This window comes from Entelurus aequoreus, linkage group LG04 (assembly GCF_033978785.1).
Source record: "Entelurus aequoreus isolate RoL-2023_Sb linkage group LG04, RoL_Eaeq_v1.1, whole genome shotgun sequence".
NCBI lineage: Eukaryota > Metazoa > Chordata > Actinopteri > Syngnathiformes > Syngnathidae > Entelurus > Entelurus aequoreus.
The window spans coordinates 5,820,018-5,845,960 of record NC_084734.1 but is presented as its reverse complement, the minus strand read 5'-3'; the positions used below and the strand labels follow the sequence as shown (position 1 = coordinate 5,845,960).

Below are 25,943 nucleotides of genomic sequence, written 5' to 3'. Positions count from 1 at the left end.
AGTAATTTTTTTAATTTTTTGTTTGTAATTGTTTGTCAATCTTCATTATTTACTGCAAGTTATTACAGTATGTCTCTATGTACATATTTATTTGATTAATCTTGGCCAAAGGGGGCGCATTTCAATTTCTTACACACACACTCGTTATTACATATGTTGACCAGAGGGGGAGCACTTAACATTTTTACACGCACTTGTTATTTCATATGTTGACCAGAGGGGGAGCACTTTTAAAACTAGAGATGTCCGATAATATCGGCCTGCCGATATCATTTTCATTATCGGCCTGCCGATATTATCGACCGATAAATGCTTTAAAATGTAATATCGGAAATTATCGGTATCGTTTTTTTTATTATCGGTGTCGTTTTTATTTTTTTTTTAAATTAAATCAACATAAAAAACACAAGATACACTTACAATTAGTGCACAAACCCAAAAAACCTCCCTCCCCCATTCACACTCATTCACACAAAAGGGTTGTTTCTTTCTGTTATTAAAATTCTGCTTCCTACATTATATATCAATATATATCAATACAGTCTGCAAGGGATACAGTCCGTAAGCACACATGATTGTGCGTGCTGCTGGTCCACTAATAGTATTAACCACAGTTAATTTTACTCATTTTCATTAATTAGTAGTTTCTATGTAACTGTTTTTATATTGTTTTAATTTCTATTTTATTCAAGAATTTTAAATTTTTTTTATTTATCTTATTTTATTTTAATAATTTTTAAAAAAAGGACCTTATCTTCACCATACCTGGTTGTCCAAATTAGGCATAATAATGTGTTAATTCCACGACTGTATATATCGGTATCGGTTGATATCGGTATCGGTAATTAAGAGTTGGACAATATCGGGATATCGGCAAAAAAGCCATTATTGGACATCCCTATTTAAAACCGACACACAGTCAATTTGAAAAAATGCCTCTTTTTTTGGGACCACCCTAAGTTTGATAGATTTCACCAGCAGGGGTGCAAATGAGACATTGTCTATTAGATGCAATGGTTTTCCGTATTGGGACCATGATTTCATATGGAAGGTACTTTTCCTTGTTCATGTCTCAAGAAGGGTAGGAATACAAAGACACACACACACACACACACACACATTATTGTATTTGTTACCTTCTTGAGACCACGGAAAAACGCCTACCTCTTTAGGACCACCCTTTCTAGATATATAAAGATTTGCATTTACAACATTAACAATATATACAAATTATGCAAATATAAAAAAGATAATCTTTTAGTAATTTTTTAAATTTTTTGTTTGTAATTGTTTGTCAATCTTCATTATTTACTGCAAGTTATTACAGTATGTCTCTATGTACATATTTATTTGATTAATCTTGGCCAAAGGGGGCGCATTTCAATTTCTTACACACACACTCGTTATTACATATGTTGACCAGAGGGGGAGCACTTAACATTTTTACACGCACTTGTTATTTCATATGTTGACCAGAGGGGGAGCACTTTTAAAACTAGAGATGTCCGATAATATCGGCCTGCCGATATCATTTTCATTATCGGCCTGCCGATATTATCGACCGATAAATGCTTTAAAATGTAATATCGGAAATTATCGGTATCGTTTTTTTTATTATCGGTGTCGTTTTTATTTTTTTTATTTTTTTAAAAAATTAAATCAACATAAAAAACACAAGATACACTTACAATTAGTGCACCAACCCAAAAAACCTCCCTCCCCCATTCACACTCATTCACACAAAAGGGTTGTTTCTTTCTGTTATTAATATTCTGCTTCCTACATTATATATCAATATATATCAATACAGTCTGCAAGGGATACAGTCCGTAAGCACACATGGTTGTGCGTGCTGCTGCTCCACTAATAGTATTAACCACAGTTAATTTTACTCATTTTCATTAATTACTAGTTTCTATGTAACTGTTTTTATATTGTTTTAATTTCTATTTTATTCAATAATTTTTTTAAAAATGTATTTATCTTATTTTATTTTAATAATTTAAAAAAAAAGGACCTTATCTTCACCATACCTGGTTGTCCAAATTAGGCATAATAATGTGTTAATTCCACGACTGTATATATCGGTATCGGTTGATATCGGTATCGGTAATTAAGAGTTGGACAATATCGGGATATCGGCAAAAAAGCCATTATTGGACATTCCTATTTAAAACCGACACACAGTCAATTTGAAAAAATGCCTCTTTTTTTGGGACCACCCTAAGTTTGATAGATTTCACCAGCAGGGGTGCAAATGAGACATTGTCTATTAGATGCAATGGTTTTCCGTATTGGGACCATGATTTCATATGGAAGGTACTTTTCCTTGTTCATGTCGCAAGAAGGGTAGGAATACAAGGATACACACACACACATACACACACACACACACGCAAACATTGCAACACATGGCCAAGAGCCTGCTGATAGATAGTTGGAGAACAATAAGTACATCAATGTCAGAGGACCACTCAGTCAGTTCCTGTCACAAACAATTTAAATGATTCATTACCCGCCTCATCTTCCATGTGTGCGCCCCCCTCCCCTTCGTCCGTCCCTCTTTTTCCATCCCCCGCTCTCTATCTCCCCTCAAAGTATCTTGCGCCGTTCCCGAAGTGGCCAGCCTGGCCAACAATTGGCGCAACACAGCTGAAAGGTTGTACGCGTGTGCTGAAGGGCAGATACCGGAAGAAGTGGTTGAATGAGATTGTTTGTTGCTGTTGTGTTTACATATTCACCGCCAGCACATCCTGTTTGTCTTTGTTCGCTCAGGTTATATATGTGTGTGCGTGCGCATACATAAGAGTATGTCTGAAGATCTTTCCATGGGGGGTTTCCTGGCCTTCAACGCCTACAAAGAAAGGGTACTTAACCTTCCTCCGGCATTCCTCCCCTCCCCGCATCTCTCCATCTCTTATACCTTTCTCTCTTTATTCCCTTGCCCTCTCCTCAGTAGCTACCTTTGTTGCGCCGCGCTCTGACTGGAGTCAGAATTATCTCCGGGGATGGATGAGGCTTTGCTTTAAATGCTCAGAAAGTATTTTAGTCATCCAAATATTTTGCCTTTATCCACTTTTGAGGGTACATTATTCATTATTTATTTGAGAAAAGCTCACTATTGTGTGCGGTAGAAGGGTAACAATCCCTCCAAATGTTGCTCTATTAACAGGTAACGAAGCTTAGCAACTGACGATTGCAGGCTGCTTTCTTTTTAGTGCGATGACCGTGATTTCCTGGCTGTAGAGCGCACGGAAATATAAGCAGCATCCACCTCATTTTTGGACACATTTATATTTTGTACATATATTTGCTGCATTCACATATAAACATGAAATATTTACACAGGCGCTTGTGTTTATTGACAAATTTAACAAAGGACATTATCTGTGACACAGTATACATAGCCCTCCGGAGAGGTCATGGAGTCCAGTCTTTGTCCTTCTCCTGCGCACTGGGGCCGTCTTCTTAGTTGCGCAAGGATCGTTATTAGTGATGGGATTATTGTTTTTGTATGGCTGCTGTAAAAAAAATTTCCAATGACCGGGTCAACCGTCTTCGGTTCTGGGGCTGCGTTGTGTGCATTTGGTCGTTTCTTTTCCACGATGAGGGTGAGTCCGTAACGTGCGAAATGGCTGACTGAATTCTTGAAATTAAAGCATTTATTTGTTCAGAACTTGCTACAGTTTTATCTAAAGTACCGTCTGGGTGTATTTTATAGTGACCATTTTCCAGCGAGCACACAAATTGGAGTCTCCTCACTCTGCATCTTTGACGTACACATTGACCTGATCACTGACCCTAAAGCAACTGGCTCCGTTTTTCAGGTAACCGTTTGCGATTACGGTGACAGAGCATGTGCAGTCCAAAAAAAATGTATCTGCTTTTATACATGATTAATGCGATAAAGTTTTGTGATTAATCCCACTCGTTAACGCGTTAACTTTGACAGCCTTCCTTCTTATTGGGGCCGTCTTTTCGTCTCGCGCAGGGATCGTTATTGGTGATGGGATTCTTGTTTCGTGCGGCTGCGGTTTCATTTTTCTCCAATGACCGGGTCGACCGGCTTCGGGGTTTTTTGGCTGCGTTGTGTGCATTTGGTTGTTTCTTCTCCACAATGAGGGTGAGTCTGTAATGTGCCAAATGGCTGAGGGAATTCTTGAAATTAATGAATTTATTTGTTCAGAACTTGCTACAGTTTTATCTAAAGTACCGTCTGGGTGTCTTTTATAGTGACCATTTTCCAGCGAGCACACAAATTGGAGTCTCCTCACTCTGCATCTTTGACGTACACATTGACCTGATCACTGACCCTAAAGCAACTTACTCCGTTTTTCAGGTAACCGTTTGCGATTAAGGTGACGGAGCATGTCCGATAACGTTTTGTGATTAATCCCACTCGTTAACGCGTTAACTTTGACAGCCTTCCTTCTTATTGGGGCTGTCTTCTTCGTCTAGCGCAGGGATCGTTATTGGTGATGGGATTCTTGTTTCGTGCGGCTGCGGTTTCATTTTTCTCCAATGACCGGGTCTACCGGCTTCGGGGTTTTTTGGCTGCGTTGTGTGCATTTGGTGTTTTCTTCTCCATGATGAGGGTGAGTCCTTAAAGTGCCAAATGGCTGACGGAATTCTTGAATTGAATGCATTTATTTGTTCAGAACTTGCTTCAGTTTTATCTAAAGTACCGTCTGGGTGTTTTTTACAGTGGACATTTTCCAGCGAGCACACAAATTGGAGTCTCCTCACTCTGCATCTTTGACGTACACATTGACCTGATCACTGACCCCAAAGCAACTTGCTCAGTTTTTCAGGTAACCGTTTGCGATTACGGTGACGGAGCATGTGCAGTCCGAAAAAAATGTATCTGCTTATACACGATAACATTTTGTGAATAATCCCACTCGTTAACGCGTAAACTTTGACAGCCTTCCTTCTTATTGGGGCCGTCTTTTCGTCTCGTGCAGGGATCGTTATTGGTGATGGGATTCTTGTTTCGTGCGGCTGCGGTTTCATTTTTCTCCAATGGCCGGGTCGACCGGCTTCGGGGTTTTTTGGCTGCGTTGTGTGCATTTGGTCTTTTCTTCTCCATGATGAGGGTGAGTCCATAAAGTGCCAAATGGCTGAGGGAATTCTTGAAATTAAAGCATTTATTTGTTCAGAACTTGCTACAGTTTTATCTAAAGTACTGTCTGGGTGTATTTTATAGTGACCATTTTCCAGCGAGCACACAAATTGGAGTCTCCTCACTCTGCATCTTTGACGTACACATTGACCTGATCACTGACCCCAAAGCAACTTGCTTAGTTTTTCAGGTAACCGTTTGCGATTACGGTGACGGAGCATGTCCAGTCCAAAAAAATGTATCTGCTTTTATACATGATTAATGCGATAACGTTTTGTGATGAATCCCACTAGTTAGAGCGTTAACTTTGACAGACTTCCTTCTTATTGCTCTAAATATTTAATGAATAGAAATCAAGATGCCGTCCTTCTTTTTTGTATTCGAGATAATACCCAAAGAAAAATACCAACAGTATTTATATAGTGTCTGTGGGTGTTCATTCTCTCAGCTGAGACAGTACTACATGTTTATTATTAGAGTTAAGGAACATACCCCAACTGATGGGGCTTATGTGATGTACTGTATTATGGGAAGGAGCCATCATGAACTTGACAAATGTTCATTTAGCTTCTTCTGTGTCCAGCCTGCATGACTTTCTCCTCCCCTTGCAAAACCTAAAAAAACCCCCAACAGCACATGAGTCTTATAATCATAAATACACCACCTCTCGGTCTTCTTTGGTGAGTACTCATGACCAAATATGGTAATGTAGTAACTCCGACCCCACCCCCTTCCTTTCGTCCTTTCCCTTTGCACCTATCCTCCCTCCATCCTTGCTCCTCTTGCAGGGCTGCTCCTGGCTATAGCCTGAAGAGCTCCGCCCATCCTGTCCACCCCTCTCCACCCCGGAGTCCTCCCCCAGGATGTTGAGTCCCATCCAGGTGCTGTGCTCCGACATCACTACCCTTTCTCTGGAGCCTGAGCCGTTTGCCTCTTACACTGAAGGTGTGTGCTCTATACTCTTCTCTTCCCAGAAAGTCGCACGCACGCTTCACAGGCACAACCACATGACGCCAGATGTGAGTCTGTGGGTGTGTAGTTTTTGTCTCCTGCCACTATTTCTGTACCAGCCATGGTATTTTTAACCCAGACTTTGTGTGAGAGAGAGATTGATTCCTTTAAATAGTTTGACGAGACGAGGCTCCGTCTCCTTTTTATAATTCCTCCTCAGTCTCCTTTTTCTACTTGCTCTCCAGTGTTGAGCGGCTCAGTCCAAGATACCGGAGGATTACATTCTACTATGTGCACGTAATCACACTTTTCAATATCGTCAGTGGCTAAATTGAGCGTAAAACACTAAGCGCTTAATCTTTTTTTAATGGTAGTCTGGCAAATCTGTTGAAATGTATTTTTTTACCCGACATGAGTCATTTCAGCATTAAGCGTCCATCAAGTTCAGGCATGTGAAAATCCGCCTTTTTAAACATTCATTTTCGCATTTTGTTTAATGAAATATAAAAAAATAGGACCCAAACTAGAGATGTCCGATATTATCGGCCGATAAATGCTTTAAAATGTAATATCGGAAATTATCGGTATCGTTTTTTTCATTATCTGTGACGTTTTTATTTTTTTTATATATTTTTTTAATTAAATCAACATAAAAAACACAAGATACACTTACAATTAGTGCACCAACCCAAAAAACCTCCCTCCCCCATTTACACTCATTCACACAAAAGGGTTGTTTCTTTCTGTTATTAATATTCTGCTTCCTACATTATATATCAATATATATCAATACAGTCTGCAAGGGATACAGTCCGTAAGCACACATGATTGTGCGTGCTGCTGCTCCACTAATAGTACTAACCTTTAACACTTCATTTTACTCATTTTCATTCATTACTAGTTTCTATGTAACTGTTTTTATATTGTTTTACTTTCTTTTTTATTCAAGAAAATGTTTTTAATTTATTTATCTTATTTTATTTTATTACTTTTTTAAAAAAGGAGCTTATCTTCACCATACCTGGTTGTCCAAATTAGGCATAATAATGTGTTAATTCCACGACTGTATATATCGGTATCGGTTGATATCGGTATCGGTAATTAAGTGTTGGACAATATCGGAATATTGGCAAAAAAGCCATTATCGGACATCTCTAATCCAAACATTTGTTGACTGCTCGCCTCAGTCTGCGTTCGCTCTGCGATCAACAACGACGGCTTTCTACAAAAGCCAAAAGCAGGTAAGTTGTCACGTTGTGTAAATGGTAAATAAAAACAGAATACAATGATTTACAAATCCATTTCAACTTATATTCAATTGAATAGACTGCAAAAACAAGATATTTAACGTTTGAACTGGAAAACTTTATTTTTTGCAAATATTAGCTCATTTGGAATTCGATGCCTGCAACAAGTTTCAAAAAAAGCTGGCACCAGTGGCAAAAAAGACTGATGAAGTTGAGGAATGCTCATCAAACACTTATTTGAAACATCCCACAGGTGAACAGGCTAAATTGGGAACAGGTGGGTGCCATGATTGGGTATAAAAGCAGCTTCCATGAAATGCTCAGTCATTCACAAACAAGGATGGGGCGAGAGTTACTACTTTGTCAACAAATGCCTGAGCAAATTGTCCAACAGTTTAAGACCTTACACATCTGTGAAGGCACCATTAATGCTGAAAGGTACATACAGCTTTTGGAGCAACATATGTTGCCATCCAAGCAATGTTACCATGGACGCCCCTGCTTATTTCAGCAAGACAATGCCAAGCTACGTGTTACAACAGCGTAGTAAAAGAGTGTGCGTACTAGACTGGCCTGCCTGTAGTCCAGACCTGTCTCCCATTGAAAATGTGTGGCGCATTATGAAGCCTAAAATACCACAGCGGAGACCCCCGGACTGTTGAACAACTTAAGCTGTACATAAAGCAAGAATGGGAAAGAATTCCACCTGAAAAGCTTCAATAATTGGTCTCCTCAGTTCCCAAACCTTTACTGATTGTTGTTAAAAGGAAAGGCCATGTAACACAGTGGTAAAAGTGCCCCTGTGACAACTTTTTTTGCAATCTTTTTTTATTTACGAATTACACAACGCGCCAACTTCACTGGTTTTGTGTTTTCTACTTTGCTGCTAATCCTATTTGGATGATTACAATCCAATCACTGCTAGTTCCGAACCAGTTGTAGTTCCAGAGTATTTATTACTAGCCAGCGAGAAGGTATATTTGTTGACGTAAACAGAGGTCATAACACCGGAAGTACATTACCCGAGGGGGCGTGGCTACAGTTGCCAAATGGGAAACGTTTTCTCAGTTCTTTGCATGCATGTTGTAGAGTTTTTAATGACATTTTCAATAATAATGTTCGTAAATTATCATCAAAAATTCAGTGGTACATTGCATGGGACAAAAGATGTTAGTAGATGAGAGTAGATAGTGTAGAAATGCACCCGATTGCAGGAAATGTAGTCTTGATGTTCAAAACTTTCTTTCAGGGCTTGTGTGGCAGCAGATAGAAATGTTCCTCTTTTTTTTCCTCAGTTTTCCTCTTTTTTTTCCCCTCAAAGGGGGTCCTCACATCGCTGTCATTGCCTGAGCACAATTAGACTTGTTTTTCAAGCATGCTGCTTGCAATGGTTTGAGTCCATTAAGTCCATTAGGATCACACCAGTTCTGCTTCCCTGTGTTGTGCTGTCTCTAAATCACTCCTCGCACTCTTCACACACACACACACACACACACACACACACACACACACACACACACACACACACACACACACACACACACACACACACACACACACACACACACACACACACACACACACACACACACTCCGTTTTTCCCTGATAACTCCGAAACTGCAGGACAGGGATCAATTTAACCCCGGCCCTCTTCCCCCCACTCCCTGTTTATTTCTCTACAGGGTAATTGAGTACACACACTTGTGCACACGTCCACAGGAAAAAAGCATGCCGGGTGCACGTGCTGCACACACACACACACACACACACACACACACACACACGCACACACACACACACACTAGCCAGCACATGTACACAAACATCTCCTGCTGAGTGACGCCTTGTCCTCTCTTTCAAGGCGTGTGTGTTTTTGGCCAAGCTTTAATGGCCGATGTTTTCCCAAAGCTGACATATCCGTAATTGGGGCGGTGGGGTGTCTGCTCCCTTCCTTGTCCCTATTGTGGCTCTCCTCATGAAAGAAGGGAATTCCCACTCCCTCTGGTGCATACATCCACTCTCCCCCCCCCCACACCGAGTCATGATATGTTTTAGCAGTGGAACCTGTGAACTTTACCATAATATCTTTGGTTTTTCACACGGAATATACAAACCCCGTTTCCATATGAGTTGGGAAATGGTGTTAGATGTAAATATAAACGGAATACAATGATTTGCAAATCCTTTTCAAGCCATATTCAGTTGAATATGCTACAAAGACAACATATTTCATGTTCAAACTCATAAACTTTTTATTTTTGCAAATAATAATTAACTTAGAATTTCATGGCTGCAACACGTGCCAAAGTAGTTGGGAAAGGGCATGTTCACCACTGTGTTACATCACCTTTCCTTTTAACAACACTCAGTAAAGGTTTGGGAACTAAGGAAACTAATTGTTGAAGCTTTGAAAGTGGAATTATTTCCCATTCTTGTTTTATGTAGAGCTTCAGTCGTTCAACAGTCCGGGATCTCCGCTGTCGTATTTTAGGCTTCATAATGCGCCACACATTTTCCATGGGAGACAGGTCTGGACTGCAGGCGGGCCAGGAAAGTACCCGCACTCTTTTTTTACGAAGCCACGCTGTTGTAACACGTGCTGAATGTGGCTTGGCATTGTCTTGCTGAAATAAGCAGGGGCGTCCATGAAAAAGACGGCGCTTAGATGGCAGCATATGTTGTTCCAAAATCTGTATGTACCTTTCAGCATTAATGGTGCCTTCACAGATATGTAAGTTACCCATGTCTTGGCCACTAATACACCCCCATACCATCACACATGCTGCCTTTTGCATGGATAACAGTCTGGATGGTTCGCTTCCCCTTTGGTCCGGATGACACGATGTCGAATATTTCCAAAAACAATTTGAAATGTGGACTCGTCAGACCACAGAACACTTTTCCACTTTGCATGAGTCCATCTTAGATGATCTCGGGCCCAGAGAAGCCGGCGGCGTTTCTGGGTGTTGTTGATAAATGGCTTTGGCTTTGCATAGTAGAGCTTTAACTTGCACTTACAGATGTAGCGACCAACTGTAGTTACTGACAGTGGTTTTCTGAAGTGTTCCTGAGCCCATGTGGTGATATCCTTTACACACTGATGTCGCTTGTTGATGCAGTACAGTCTGAGGGATGGAAGGTCACGCTCATTCAATGTTGGTTTCCAGCCACGCCGCTTACGTGCAGTGATTTCTCCAGATTCTCCGAACCTTTTGATGATATTATGGAGCGTATATGTTGAAATCCCTAAATTTCTTGCAATTGCACTTTGAGAAACGTTGTTCTTAAACTGTTTGACTATTTGCTCACGCAGTTTTTTTGATTGATTGAAACTTATTAGTAGGTTGCACAGTGAAGTACATATTCCGTACAATTGACCACTAAAGTATACTGGGAAAACTGGGAGGGTCGGCAAGTATGCAGCTGAGCCGCATCAGAGTGGTCAAAGAGCCGCATGCGGCTCCGGAGCCGCGGGTTGCTGACCCCTGGTCTAGTGGAAGGTGAACATGTGTCAGGAGAAGATGCACCAACAGAAGAGCTGACCGTGGGCTTCTGCCGATTATCAAACAGAGAAGATTCATCAGAGAAAGTTTGGCGAAAAATCTTCTCTGCCTTCAATCGTCTTCATCTTTCAAAGGCATCCCCGATACAAATCCTCATTTTGTTCCTGACTTTGTCATGAATAAGTTGAGAAAGGCTGCCCTTTGTCACCCATTCTGTTCACAACTTTTATGGACAGAATTTCTAGGCGCAGTCAAGGCGTTGAGGGGATCTGGTTTGGTGGCTGCAGGATTAGGTCTCTGCTTTTTGTGGATGATGTGGTCCTGATGGCTTTATCTGGCCAGGATCTTCAGCTCTCACTGGATCGGTTCCCAGCCGAGTGTGAAGCGACTGGGATGAGAATCAGCACCTCCAAGCCCGAGTCCATGGTTCTCGCCCGGGAAAGGGTGGAGTGCCATCTCCGGGTTGGGGAGGAGACCCTGCCCCAAGTGGAGGAGTTCAAGTACCTCGGAGTCTTGTTCACGAGTGAGGGAAGAGTGGATCGGTGCGGCGTCTTCAGTAATGCGGACGCTGTATCGATCCGTTGTGGTGAAGAAAAGCTGAGCCGGAAGGCAAAGCTCTCAATTTACCGGTTGATCTACGTTCCCATCCTCACCTATGGTCATGAGCTTTGGGTTATGAGCAAAAGGACAAGATCACGGGTACAAGCGGCCCAAATGAGTTTCCTCCGCCGGGTGGCGGGTCTTTCCCTTAGAGATAGGGTGAGAAGCTCTGTCATCCGGGAGGAACTGAAAGTAAAGCCGCTGCTCCTCCACATGGAGAGGAGCCAGATGAGGTGGTTTGGGCATTTGGTCAGTATGCCACCCGAACGCCTCCCTAGGGAGGTGTTTAGGGCATGTCCGACCGGTAGGAGGCCACGTGAGGAGCTGGACGAAGTGGCTGGGGAGAGGAAAGTCTGGGCTTCCCTGCTTAGGCTGCTGCCCCCGCGACCCGACCTCGGATAAGCAGAAGAAGATGGATGGATGGATGGATGGAAGTTGAGAATGGTTACTTTTGGATTGACTAAGGTCTGACATGTTTAGTAACTTCACCAGTGGCCAGACGAAGATGGCGGTGTGTAACTGGCAACCTGGATGTGACACACTCACAGACTTTCTAATTGGTCAAACGGTGGAGGGCGGGGCATGGAAATGAAAACCATAACAACATTTCGGAGCTGTAAGTCCAATTTTGAAATGAGCATATCCCGGCTGAACTACTGTTATCAGTTATAGAGGTATTGGAAAAGAACATGATTTATTAATGCCTTATCAGGGCCATTTAATGATGACTTGACATTATACGTATGGCTCCTTTAAATATGTGTATGGATTTGCAAAGTATTGACAGTTTCGCAGGCCATTTGGTTGATTGCTGTTGGTGTTGCATGTGCGGACACAGCAGTGAGTCAGTCCAACAACCGTGGGAGGCACCGCGCTGCGCAGCTCGCTCGCTGCATCGTGCACACTGCCCATTGACAGCCTCACACACACTTCCTGTGACGACAACGTGCACACTGCCCATTGACAGCCTCACACACACTTCTTGTGATGACAACGTGCACACTGCCTATTGACAGCCTCACACACACTTCTTGTGATGACAACGTGCACACTGCCCATTGACAGCCTCACACACACTTCTTGTGATGACAACGTGCACACTGCCCATTGACAGTCTCACACACACTTCTTGTGATGACAACGTGCACACTGCCCATTGACAGTCTCACACACACTTCTTGTGATGACAACGTGCACACTGCCCATTGACAGTCTCACACACACTTCTTGTGATGACAACGTGCACACTGCCCATTGACAGCCTCACACACACTTCTTGTGATGACAACGTGCACACTGCCCATTGACAGTCTCACACACACTTCTTGTGATGACAACGTGCACACTGCCCATTGACAGTCTCACACACACTTCTTGTGATGACAACGTGCACACTGCCCATTGACAGCCTCACACACACTTCTTGTGATGACAACGTGCACACTGCCCATTGACAGTCTCACACACACTTCTTGTGATGACAACGTGCACACTGCCCATTGACAGCCTCACACACACTTCTTGTGATGACAACGTGCACACTGCCCATTGACAGTCTCACACACACTTCTTGTGATGACAACGTGCACACTGCCCATTGACAGTCTCACACACACTTCTCGTGATGACAACGTGCACACTGCCCATTGACAGTCTCACACACACTTCTTGTGATGACAACGTGCACACTGCCCATTGACAGTCTCACACACACTTCTCGTGACGACACACGTGTGTCCAGTTGAACTTTTGGCCGGGCAATACGTGTGCCGGGCTTCGACGTGGAAACTGGAAAGCGCCACAGTTATTTTCTTTCAAACGGAGAGAGACGAGGAGAACGTGTGCTGCATATTTGATGTCTTGTGCCGCTTTTTGCTGAGCTTGGCTTTTTGTGTGTGACTGCGCCAGGACGCTGTTGTCCCAGTTCAGCCATTTTAATCATGATAATCCAGCGACTCCTGGAAGCAATGAATCTGAAGTGGCTCCAATATTCCACCGCTCTTCTTCTTCCTGGTTTGATTAATTCCACGTCCTCCGAGCGCCCGTATACGGCAAACCGTGTCGAGTACCGCTGCTACTCCAGCCTGTTGCCACGGCAACCACCCCCTTTTCCTCCGCCGCCTCCGCTTCCCTCTCCATCCTTCCCATTTCACCACTGCCAGCAGGGCCGGGCTGCAGAGTGGCGGTGGGGGATGGAATGTGAAGAGAGCGCCACAGAGATGAGAAAAGAGTGGAATCCAGCCAAGATGACAATGTCTGATGGCGGCGTGTTTTATGAGTGAGGACGTGTGTGTGTCAGGAGTGAGGACGAGTGTGTGTTAGGAGTGAGGACGAGTGTGTGTCGAGACGGGGGGAGCGGTCCCTGCTCGGCCCTCGTCGTAAATTCAATCTCAGTCAAGGCCACGGCAAAATTGGCAAGAGTTGCAGTTTTTGAATCCCCACATAGTGTCAGTAAAGGATCCCTCCGCGCTCCACTTTTATCACCACCGCAGCTGATGGACGACTGCTGTCTTTTCTAACTGGACTCGGTGGACTCCTTTTTGTTGAAAGCACGGCGGGAGGCGGTCTGGAAAATGAGCGGCGTCGTTTCTAAAGCCTCATTGATGACCTCTTAAAAATGAATTCTCAGTCCATTTGCAAAGGAGGCGGTTGATACGTTTAAATGAGCAGGTTCTTACTTTTGATTAGTGATGTGGGGAGCGATACTGAAATATCAGTACCGTTGATACCAGATCTTTATGCTCTAATATCAATTCTCAAATCAACATATCGGTACTTTTGATACTTTAGTTCAGGGGTCTCCAAACTTTTTCCGCCAAGGGCCGCATACTGAAAAGTCAAAATATGTGGGGGCCATATTGATATTTTTTTATTTTAAGAAATGCTAAAAACAGATCTTGTGTTAGCTTTGTGTTATTGGTGACTAAGTATGTTATTGTTAACATATATGTATGTGCGTATTTTTATGTATATGTATGTATACAGGTGTATATATGTGTGTATATATGTACAATATGGGTATAGAAGTGTGTGTGTGCGTGCGTGCGCGCGTGTGTGTCAACCTGGCGAGGGACATCTGTGGATGCACATGATCTTAGAGGAAAACTGACATCATTTCCTTTCCTATCCTTCACCCACTACTTGATCTTTGCCCAGCAGTGTCATTTGAGGACAACATGAGATGGCTGACCTTTCGGCAAAAAATACTTCAGTTAATACTCCGATAATCCTTGCTAATTTCCTCCATTAATTCACGAAGCCTCCACAGCAGCTCCGCGCCAGAAGGAAATGAATTTGATAAAAACATGCTCTTGTGCGAGCGAACGGAGAGCTATCATCAAGCCTGAGGGGCTCTCATTGAAACGTGTGTGACATATTCTGTGCTGCAAAGTGGGTGCCGGCCATGTTGCAACACAGCTAGTGACAGGAGACATTAACAAACATGTGCAAATAAACACATGTTTCAAACTAAAACACTTCCACAAGAACTGAAGTGACACTATTATGGGCTGTAGTGCAACTCAATCAATCAATGTTTACTTATATAGACCTAAATCACCAGTGTCTCAAAGGGCTGCACAAGCCACAACCACATCCTCGGCTCAGATCCCACATCAGGGCAAGGAAAAACTCAACCCAATGGTGGATCTAGCATAATAGTGTGAGAATCCAGTCCATAGTGGATCTAACATAATATTGTCAGAGTCCAGTCCATAGTGGATCTAACATAATAGTGTGAGAGTCCAGTCCATAGTGGATCTAACATAATAGTGTGAGAGTCCAGTCCATAGTGGATCTAACATAATAGTGTGAGAGTCCAGTCCATAGTGGATCTAACATAATAGTGTGAGAGTCCAGTCCATAGTGGATCTAACATAATAGTGTGAGAGTCCAGTCCATAGTGGATCTAACATAATAGTGTGAGAGTCCAGTCCATAGTGGATCTAACATAATAGTGTGAGAGTCCAGTCCATAGTGGATCTAACATAATAGTGTGAGAGTCCAGTCCATAGTGGATCTAACATAATAGTGTGAGAGTCCAGTCCATAGTGGATCTAACATAATAGTGTGAGATTCCAGTCCATAGTGGATTCTAACATAATAGTGTGAGAGTCCAGTCCATAGTGGATCTAACATAATAGTGTGAGAGTCCAGTCCATAGTGGATCTAACATAATAGTGAGAGTCCAGTCCATAGTGGATCTAACATAATAGTGAGAGTCCAGTCGATAGTGGATCTAACATAATAGTGTGAGAGTCCAATCCATAGTGGATCTAACATAATAGTGTGAGAGTCCAGTCCATAGTGGATCTAACATAATAGTGTGAGATTCCAGTCCATAGTGGATTCTAACATAATAGTGTGAGAGTCCAGTCCATAGTGGATCTAACATAATAGTGTGAGAGTCCAGTCCATAGTGGATCTAACATAATAGTGTGAGAGTCCAGTCCATAGTGGATCTAACATAATAGTGTGAGAGTCCAGTCCATAGTGGATCTAACATAATAGTGTGAGAGTCCAGTCCATAGTGGATCTAACATAATAGTGTGAGAGTCCAGTCCATAGTGGATCTAACATAATAGTGTGAGAGTCCAGTCCATAGTGGATCTAACATAATAGTGAGAGTCCAGTCCATAGTGGATCTAACATAATAGTGTGAGAGTCCAGTCCATAGTGGATCTAACATAATAGTGTGAGATTCCAGTCCATAGTGGATCTAACATAATAGTGTGAGAGTCCAGTCCATAGTGGATCTAACATAATAGTGTGAGAGTCCAGTCCATAGTGGATCTAACATAATAGTGTGAGATTCCAGTCCATAGTGGATTCTAACATAATAGTGTGAGAGTCCAGTCCATAGTGGATCTAACATAATAGTGTGAGAGTCCAGTCCATAGTGGATCTAACATAATAGTGAGAGTCCAGTCCATAGTGGATCTAACATAATAGTGAGAGTCCAGTCCATAGTGGATCTAACATAATAGTGTGAGAGTCCAATCCATAGTGGATCTAACATAATAGTGTGAGAGTCCAGTCCATAGTGGATCTAACATAATAGTGTGAGATTCCAGTCCATAGTGGATTCTAACATAATAGTGTGAGAGTCCAGTCCATAGTGGATCTAACATAATAGTGTGAGAGTCCAATCCATAGTGGATCTAACATAATAGTGTGAGATTCCAGTCCATAGTGGATCTAACATAATAGTGTGAGAGTCCAGTCCATAGTGGATCTAACATAATAGTGTGAGAGTCCAGTCCATAGTGGATCTAACATAATAGTGTGAGAGTCCAGTCCATAGTGGATCTAACATAATAGTGTGAGAGTCCAGTCCATAGTGGATCTAACATAATAGAGTATATATAGTGGTATAACTATAGTCCTTTTTCCACCCAGGGTTCAGGAACTTTAGGTTCCTAAAACCTTTTGTTCCTGGAACTAAATGTTCCTGTAGAATATTAAGATTGTGGATATATTAATAATATAATGGATGTATAATTATTATAATTGGATATTAAGAGTATGTGAAGTTCCACTCCGATCTTGTTTACTTTCGTGACGACCTTCTTAAAGTTTTGTAATCAATCAGAAATATCAAGCAGCTAAAATGCGTGAAACATAGATAATATACAACAATTCTTTTTAAAAAAAAAGAGGAGAAATATAATCTTAGCGAAAAATGTAATTTAAAACATTTGTATGCACGTACAACACTTAAGACCTTCAGTATAATAATAATATATTAAATGATGGAATGGATTAAGCAAAGCAATCAAACAATGTACCAGTGTTTCCCACACATTCATTTATTTGTGGCGGCACGCCACGAAAAAATGACGTCCGCCACAATTTTTTATTTTTTTTGTCCTGTCCAGCTTCTCAGGCAAATCATATAGTAGATGTAGATGCCCATATAGGCTGTTCACATTTACTTTACAAAAGAGAAGTGTAGGATACTTCTCTTGTTGCCTTATTTGTATTTGACCACTACTGTTTTCTGTTTATTTGTTACTGACTGTGGCAGGACACCTCTGCCTCTGTTTCACTTTATGTTGCTGGTAAATAATATGGTTGTAGTAGTAGGCTAAAGTTTAATTATTTAGTATGCACTAATTAAAGGGGCAGAGCTTTAAGAGACATTTGAGCTTTTATATTTTATAAGATATATTTTTTGTAAGAACCACAATTAATAAATATATTTCAGTGAATAACTTATTGTTCAAATCTGTATATAAATATGTACATAAAGTGTTGTAATTATATTGTAAAATGGATGGATGGACGTTTAAAACAAAACTGTTATTATTAATTAGTAAGTATACATTTTTTGAGCCTTTTTAGAGAAAATCATATCATTGTAGTAAATTATGCAAATTACTCGATGATGTCATGGTGACCACGCCCATAGCCACGCCCCCACCGCCACAGGTATCTTGGCAGTTTATGGGAAACACTGATTTACTAATATGTTCCACTTCAAGAAACTCTTCACACTTAAAGTGTTTACAAAGTACAAAGAAGAAGATAAACATTCTGAATTTATTTCTTCCATCCATTCATTTTCTAGATAATCTGACTCATCTCACCATATGAAATATAACTTACTTCACTGAGTATTATTTATTTGTATTGTGATTACTTATGGAGTATATTGTGAATAAATTGAGAACAGGAAGTGAACAAAAGTTTTAGCAACTGTTATGTAAAAAAAAAAGGGGTAGGATTAAATAAGCTCTGCTTCTTCCTACTCCTTTTCCAACATGTTGAAAAGAGAAACTGGAAATTGTGATGTATCATGTTGTATGCATGCATGTGTGATGTATCATGTTGTATGCATGCATGTGTGATGTATCATGTTGTATGCCTGCATGTGTGATGTATCATGTTGTATGCATGCATGTGTGATGTATCATGTTGTATGCATGCATGTGTGATGCATCATGTTGTATGCATGCATGTGTGATGTATCTTGTTGTATGCATGCATGTGTGATGTATCATGTTGTATGCATGCATGTGTGATGTATCATGTTGTATGCATGCATGTATGATGTATCATGTTGTATGCATGCATGTGTGATGTATCATGTTGTATGCATGCATGTGTGATGTAACATGTTGTATGCATGCATGTGTGATGCATCATGTTGTATGCATGCATGTGTGATGTATCATGTTGTATGCATGCATGTGTGATGTATCATGTTGTATGCATGCATGTGTGATGTATCATGTTGTATGCATGCATGTGTGATGTATCATGTTGTATGCATGCATGTGTGATGTATCATGTTGTATGCATGCATGTGTGATGTATCATGTTGTATGCATGCATGTGTGATGTATCATGTTGTATGCATGCATGTGTGATGCATCATGTTGTATGCATGCATGTGTGATGTATCATGTTGTATGCATGCATGTGTGATGCATCATGTTGTATGCATGCATGTGTGATGTATCATGTTGTATGCATGCATGTGTGATGTATCATGTTGTATGCATGCATGTGTGATGCATCATGTTGTATGCATGCATGTTCCAAATAAACTCCAACTCAAGTGTGGAGAGAGTGTTTTACATGTTTCCCATCATGCATTATAATGGATTTAAATGGGTTTACTTGTTATTTTGTTTATGGTGTTTGTTTCATAACATCCACAAAGTTCAGTAAGCAGGTTGTGACCATGTGTGTTGACCTTTGCATTTTATTTTCCCCACCATGACCAGAGAAGATTGTCTGGATTGTGTCATATAAGTAAATGCTGTGCTATCTTTTAAAGTGCATTCATGGGTCATTAACCTGATTTACTCACATTAATCACAAGTTGGTAGCAAATCCTGGTATTCAGTGACCACCTGGTATATCAGATTAATTTGAGAGCGATGCTTTATTGCAGTGTTTCTCAACCTTTTCTGAGCCGAGGCACATATTTTTCATTAAAAAAATCCCGAGGCACACCACCAGCAGAAAACATTAAAAAATTAAACTCAGCACCCGATATTGACAGTGAAAAGTCGTTCTCGCAATTGTTGGATAAAAATTCAAAGCATAACCAAGCATGCATCACTATAGCTCTTGTCTCAAAGTAGGTGTACTGTCACCACCTGTCACATCACGCCCTGACTTATTTGGAGTTTTTTGCTGTTTTCCTGTGTGTAGTGTTTTACTTCTTGTCTGGCGCTCCTATTTTGTTGTTGACTGTCATGTCATGTACGGATGTACTTTGTGGACGCCGTCTGCTCCACGCGCTGTAAGTCTTTGCTGTCGTCCAGCATTCTGTTTTTGTTCACTTTGCAGCCAGTTCAGTCTTAGTTTCATTTTGCACAGCCATCCCTAAGCTTCAATACATTTTTGTTTATTTTTGGTTTAAGCATTAGATACCTTTTTCACCTCCTGGCCCGCTGTCGTCTGCATATTGTGATCATGACAAATAGAGATGTCCGATAATGGCTTTTTTGCCGATATCTGATCTTCCGATATTGTCCAACTCTTAATTACCGATTCCGATATCAACCGATACCGATATATACAGTCATGGAATTAACACATTATTATGCCTAATTTTGTTGTGATGCCCCGCTGGATGCATTAAACAATGTAACAAGGTTTTCCAAAATAAATTAACTCAAGTTATGGAAGTCAGGAGGAACAGTGCAGTTTTGGTCCTGGTCGTGGAACTGTGGACCAGGTCTATACTCTGGGCAGGGTCCTTGAGGGTGCATGGGAGTTTGCCCAACCAGTCTACATGTGCTTTGTGGACTTGGAGAAGGCATTGGACCGTGTACTTTGGGAAGTCCTGTGGGGAGTGCTCAGAGAGTATGGGGTATCGGACTGTCTGATTGTGGCGGTCCGCTCCCTGTATGATCAGTGTCAGAGCTTGGTCCGCATCGCCGGCAGTAAGTCGGACACGTTTCCAGTGAGGGTTGGACTCCGCCAAGGCTGCCCTTTGTCACCCATTCTGTTCAGAACTTTTATGGACAGAATTTCTAGGCGCAGTCAAGGTGTTGAGGGGATCTGGTTTGGTGGCTGCAGGATTAGGTCTCTGCTTTTTGCAGACGATGTGGTCCTGATGGCTTCATCTGGCCAGGATCTTCAGCTCTCACTGGATCGGTTCGCAGCCGAGTGTGAAGCGACTGGGATGAGAATCAGCACCTCCAAGTCCGAGTCCATGGTTCTCGCCCGGAAAAGCGTGGAGTACCATCTCCGTGTTGGGGAGGAAATCTTGCCCCAAGTGGAGGAGTTCAAGTACCTGGGAGTCTTGTTCACGAATGAGGGAAAAGTGGATGGTGAGATCGACAGGCGGCGTCTTCAGTAATGCGGACGCTGTATCGATCCGTTGTGGTGAAGAAGGAGCTGAGACGGAAGGCAAAGCTCTCAATTTACCGCTCGATCTACGTTCCCATCCTCACCTATGGTCATGAGCTTTGGGTTATGACCGAAAGCACAAGATCACGGGTACAAGCGGCCCAAATGAGTTTCCTCCGCCGGGTGGTGGGTCTCTCCCTTAGAGATAGGGTGAGAAGCTCTGTCATCCGGGAGGAGCTCAAAGTAAAGCCGCTGCTCCTCCACATGGAGAGGAGCCAGATGAGGTGGTTCGGGTATCTGGTCAGGATGCCACCCGAACGCCTCCCTAGGGAGGTGTTTAGGGCACGTCCGACCGGCAGGAGGCTACGGGGAAGACCCAGGACACGTTGGGAAGACTATGTCTCCCAATGGATGGATGGATGGTAGCAATTCCTAGCAATCAGTGACCGCTTGGTATATCAGATTAATTTGAGAGCGATGCTTTATTGAACTCATGACGTCTCGCGGGCCAAAATGAAGACGCTGGTGGTCTGTAGTTTGGACACCCCTGGTGTAGATGCTCACTGTAGTTTGGACACCCCTGGTGTAGATGCTCACTGTAGTTTGGACACCCCTGGTGTAGATGCTCACTGTAGTTTGGACACTCCTGGTGTAGATACTCACTGTAGTTTGGACACTCCTGGTGTAGATACTCACTGTAGTTTGGACACTCCTGGTGTAGATACTCACTGTAGTTTGGACACCCCTGGTGTAGATACTCACTGTAGTTTGGACACCCCTGGTGTAGATACTCACTGTAGTTTGGACACCCCTGGTGTAGATGCTCACTGTAGTTTGGACACCCCTGGTGTAGATGCTCACTGTAGTTTGGACACCCCTGGTGTAGATGCTCACTGTAGTTTGGACACCCCTGGTGTAGATACTCACTGACCTCCTCTATCTTTGTCTTTTTCTCTGTGTGCCCCCGATGCAGCTGACATCATCTCCACTGTTGAGTTCAACCACACGGGAGAGCTCCTGGCCACGGGGGACAAGGGGGGCCGAGTGGTCATCTTTCAGAGGGAACCTGAGGTAGAGGTCACATACCATACACACCGTGATTCTAGTCTGGCCAGAGAAAACCTGGTCTCCCTGCAGTTCCAGTGTAGTTTGATAGATGGTTGTGTTGTTGCGAGTATCCATCACTGCAGTTGTGCAGAGTTGGCACCGCCGTGCTTCTTTCAGATGACGCCGTCATCACGTTTTTTTCCCCCCCGCCGTCCACAGAGCAAAACCGAGCTGTTCTCCCAGGGCGAGTACAACGTCTACAGCACTTTCCAGAGTCATGAGCCCGAGTTTGACTACCTTAAGAGTCTGGAGATCGAGGAGAAGATCAATAAGATCCGATGGCTGCCTCAGCAGAACGCGGCGCACTTTCTCCTCTCCACCAATGGTGAGTTTGCACTACTACACTTTCTCTACATTATGTGATTTTACAGCCTTTTCCAAAAGGTTTTTTTGCCCTCAAAATTCTACACACAATACCTCATAATGACAATAGAAAACGTTTCTTTATTTTAATAATTTGCAAATGCATTAAAAATGAATAACTAAATAAAAAATCACATTGTAAATATTCAGAGCACCTTTTGGCAGCAATTATAATTAGTTTTCATCCAGGATGTCTCTGTACATTGCTGCATTCATCTTAGTCTAGTCAGGGAGGTGACCAAGAACCAGAAGGACAACCATCTCTGCAGCAATCCACCAACAAGACCTGTATGGTAGAGTGACCAGAGAGAAGCCATTTCTTTGTAAAAAAGTTTTGCCAAAATGCACCTGAAAGACTCTCAGACCATGACCAACAAAATGATCTGGTCTGACGAGACATATATTGAACTCTTTGGCGTGAATGCCAGGCATCATGTTTGGAGGAAACCAGGCACCGCTCACCACCAGGCCAATACCATCCCTACGGTGAAGCATGGTGGTGGCAGCATCATGTTGTGGGGGTGGAAGTGGGAGACTAGTCAGGATGGAGGGAAAGATGAATGCAGCAATGAACAGAGACATCCTGGATGAAAACCAAGGCTTCCCATCCACCCTGATGGAGCTCGAGAGGTGCCCAAAGATAGGTGTGCCAAAAAGAAGTGAGGCTGTAATTGCTGTTAAAGGTGCATCAACAAAGTATTTAGCAAAGGCTGTGAATACTTATGTACATGTGATTTTTTGAAATTATTTTTTTGATGCATTTGCAAAATTAAAAAAAACAAAACGTTTCACATTGTCCTAATGGGGTATTGCATGTAGAATTTTGAGGATAAAAATGAATGTATTCCATTTATAAATAAGATGAAATGTGTAAAAAGTGAAGTGCTGGGAATGCTCTCCTGATGTACGTGATCGTATCACAGCACTTTTAGGGCTTACTGACTGTGGCTCAGTGGTCATGAAGGGCATTAGAGGAATAAATGGTATTAAGGCTACGTCGGAATCAGGAGTTACAAAACCTAAGTAGATTTCACACCGATTTATTAGCTTTGCATTGCGCTAAAGGGGATTTTCATGTTGCACCGCATGCGTTTTCTTGGAAGAAGACCCGTCTTTAGCTCAGTGTCAACAGCTCATGAGTGCTTTGAAGAAGCACAGATTTAGCCTGAATGCACAGTTATTGATTTATTTAAGTGCAATATTATTTATAATTGTAGGCTAATGCTGCTGCTGGAATACTGTCAGCGTTGATTAAGATGACACAGCTGGAAGTTTTTCATGGGTGTTTACAGCAACACAATAAAACATTGCTAAATGTAAAGTTAGGTTTGCTGTGATAGGCGAATCTAATCTTGTTTAGGGGGGAAACCAAGCTTGGTTATAGAAATCATAAATGTTATTCTTTGACTAGTCTAGCTCTGGGGCCACATCTATCACAAAATATATTCCCAACTTCAGATTGTTTTCTTTGTTGGAAATTAGACCTAGCACATTCTAAACATGTACAAATCATAATGTTTGGTTTTTTACACTGAGATGTCGCAGTTAATAGTATTCTATCTTCATTTGTTGTTTTTATACTTTCATTCTCACACTATTATGTTAGATCCACTATGGACTGGACTCTCACACTATTATGTTAGATCCACTATGGACTGGACTCTCACACTATTATGTTAGATCCACTATGGACTGGACTCTCACACTATTATGTTAGATCCACTATGGACTGGACTCTCACACTATTATGTTAGATCCACTATGGACTGGACTCTCACTATTATGTTAGATCCACTATGGACTGGACTCTCACTATTATGTTAGATCCACTATGGACTGGACTTTTACACTATTATGTTAGATCCACTATGGACTGGACTCTCACACTATTATGTTAGATCCACTATGGACTGGACTCTCACACTATTATGTTAGATCCACTATGGACTGGACTCTCACACTATTATGTTAGATCCACTATGGACTGGACTCTCACACTATTATGTTAGATCCACTATGGACTGGACTCTCACACTATTATGTTAGATCCACTATGGACTGGACTCTCACACTATTATGTTAGATCCACTATGGACTGGACTCTCACACTACTATGTTAGATCCACTATGGACTGGACTGTCACACTATTATGTTAGATCCACTATGGACTGGACCCTCACACTATTGTGTTAGATCCACATATGCGGTCCCCTCCAAGGTTTCTCATTGTCATCCTATTGGGTTGAGTTTTTTTCTTGTGGGATCTGAGCCGAGGATGTGGTTGTGGCTGGTGCAGCCCTTTGAGACACTGGTGATTTAGGGCTATATAAGTAAACATTGGTTGATTGATTGATACTATATGTGTTTGTTGAATGTCCACATTGCCTCAGTCGAGTGGTCTCCTTTTCCCAGACAAAACCATTAAGTTGTGGAAGGTGAGTGAACGAGACAAACGGCCGGAGGGCTACAACCTGAAAGATGAGGAAGGTCGCATTAAGGACTTTTCCAATGTCACCTCCCTACAGGTAAGTCATTACTTTCAGCTGTGGTAAACATCTGTACTCATGTGAAATAGTCCAATAGTTGCATGAACTTGTCATGAGTGGGTGATGGCATTGCACGACACATGAATAGTGTGGTATTACAAACACACTAAATGTGCTTTTCTTCCATCAAGGGTGAAATTGGCACTCAAACTAATGAATTTGGGCTCTAGCGTGAAATCTATTATTAATACCATTTGAGGCAGACGGTGAAATATTAATTCATGATACAAGTGTTTTCTTTATTCATTGGCCCAAGGAAAATGCTTGGTTCCATTGTTAGTTAGTAAAGTGTAAGTCCACATTTAATTGACTAAGTATGTTCAGATTTGTGGACAATATATTTACAGTTGTAATTTCATATTGTCTACCTACTTTTACTGTATTCCTCCATAGCTCGCTGTTGGCTTGTACTAATCCACTATGAGATCCACTATGGACTGGACTCTCACACTATTATGTTAGATCCACTATGGACAGGACTCTCACACTATTATGTTAGATCCACTATGGACTGGACTCTCACACTATTATGTTAGATCCACTATGGACTGGACTCTCTCCCTATTGTGTTAGATCCACTATGGACTGGACTCTCACACTATTATGTTAGATCCACTATGGACTGGACTCTCACATTATTATGTTAGATCCACTATGGACTGGACTCTCACTATTATGTTAAATCCACTATGGACTGGACTCTCACACTATTATGTTAGATCCACTATGGACTGGACTCTCACACTATTATGTTAGATCCACTATGGACTGGACTCTCACATTATTATGTTAGATCCACTATGGACTGGACTCTCACACTATTATGTTAGATCCACTATGGACTGGACTCTCACACTATTATGTTAGATCCACTATGATACAATAAACCTGCATAAATGGACCCCACTTGTATTTATTCAGTTTGTCTTCTCTTAATCAGTCACATCAGAGAGTAAACGTCTACTTTTGTTTGTTTGCCAAGGTCCCCGTTTTGAAGCCCATGGACTTAATGGTGGAGGTGAGCCCACGGCGAGTGTTTGCCAACGCCCACACCTACCACGTCAACTCCATCTCGGTCAACTCCGACCACGAAACCTACATGTCGGCCGACGACCTGAGGATTAACCTTTGGCATCTGGACATCACCGACCGCAGCTTCAGTATCTTTTGTTGTTTAGTAGGCCAGAAGACGA

General features: G+C 42.1%; 1 protein-coding gene across 7 annotated transcripts in view; it reads left to right on the top strand.

The window, feature by feature from the left end:
- Window positions 1-25,943, top strand: part of LOC133648219 (serine/threonine-protein phosphatase 2A 55 kDa regulatory subunit B gamma isoform) — a 68,617-nt gene that overhangs the window by 18,083 nt on the left and 24,591 nt on the right. For 6 of the 7 annotated variants that reach the window (XR_009825829.1, XM_062044085.1, XM_062044084.1 and 3 more), the window contains 5 exons: window positions 5,911-6,067; window positions 21,707-21,804; window positions 22,000-22,165; window positions 24,617-24,729; window positions 25,733-25,910. Coding sequence is in view for 6 of the 7 variants with exons in the window: in XM_062044085.1 (XP_061900069.1) it covers window positions 5,986-6,067; window positions 21,707-21,804; window positions 22,000-22,165; window positions 24,617-24,729; window positions 25,733-25,910 (637 nt within the window). In the remaining variant the exon portion in view is untranslated. The remainder of the gene's footprint in view (window positions 1-5,910; window positions 6,068-21,706; window positions 21,805-21,999; window positions 22,166-24,616; window positions 24,730-25,732; window positions 25,911-25,943) is intronic. The other variant, XM_062044087.1, reaches the window with a different exon arrangement.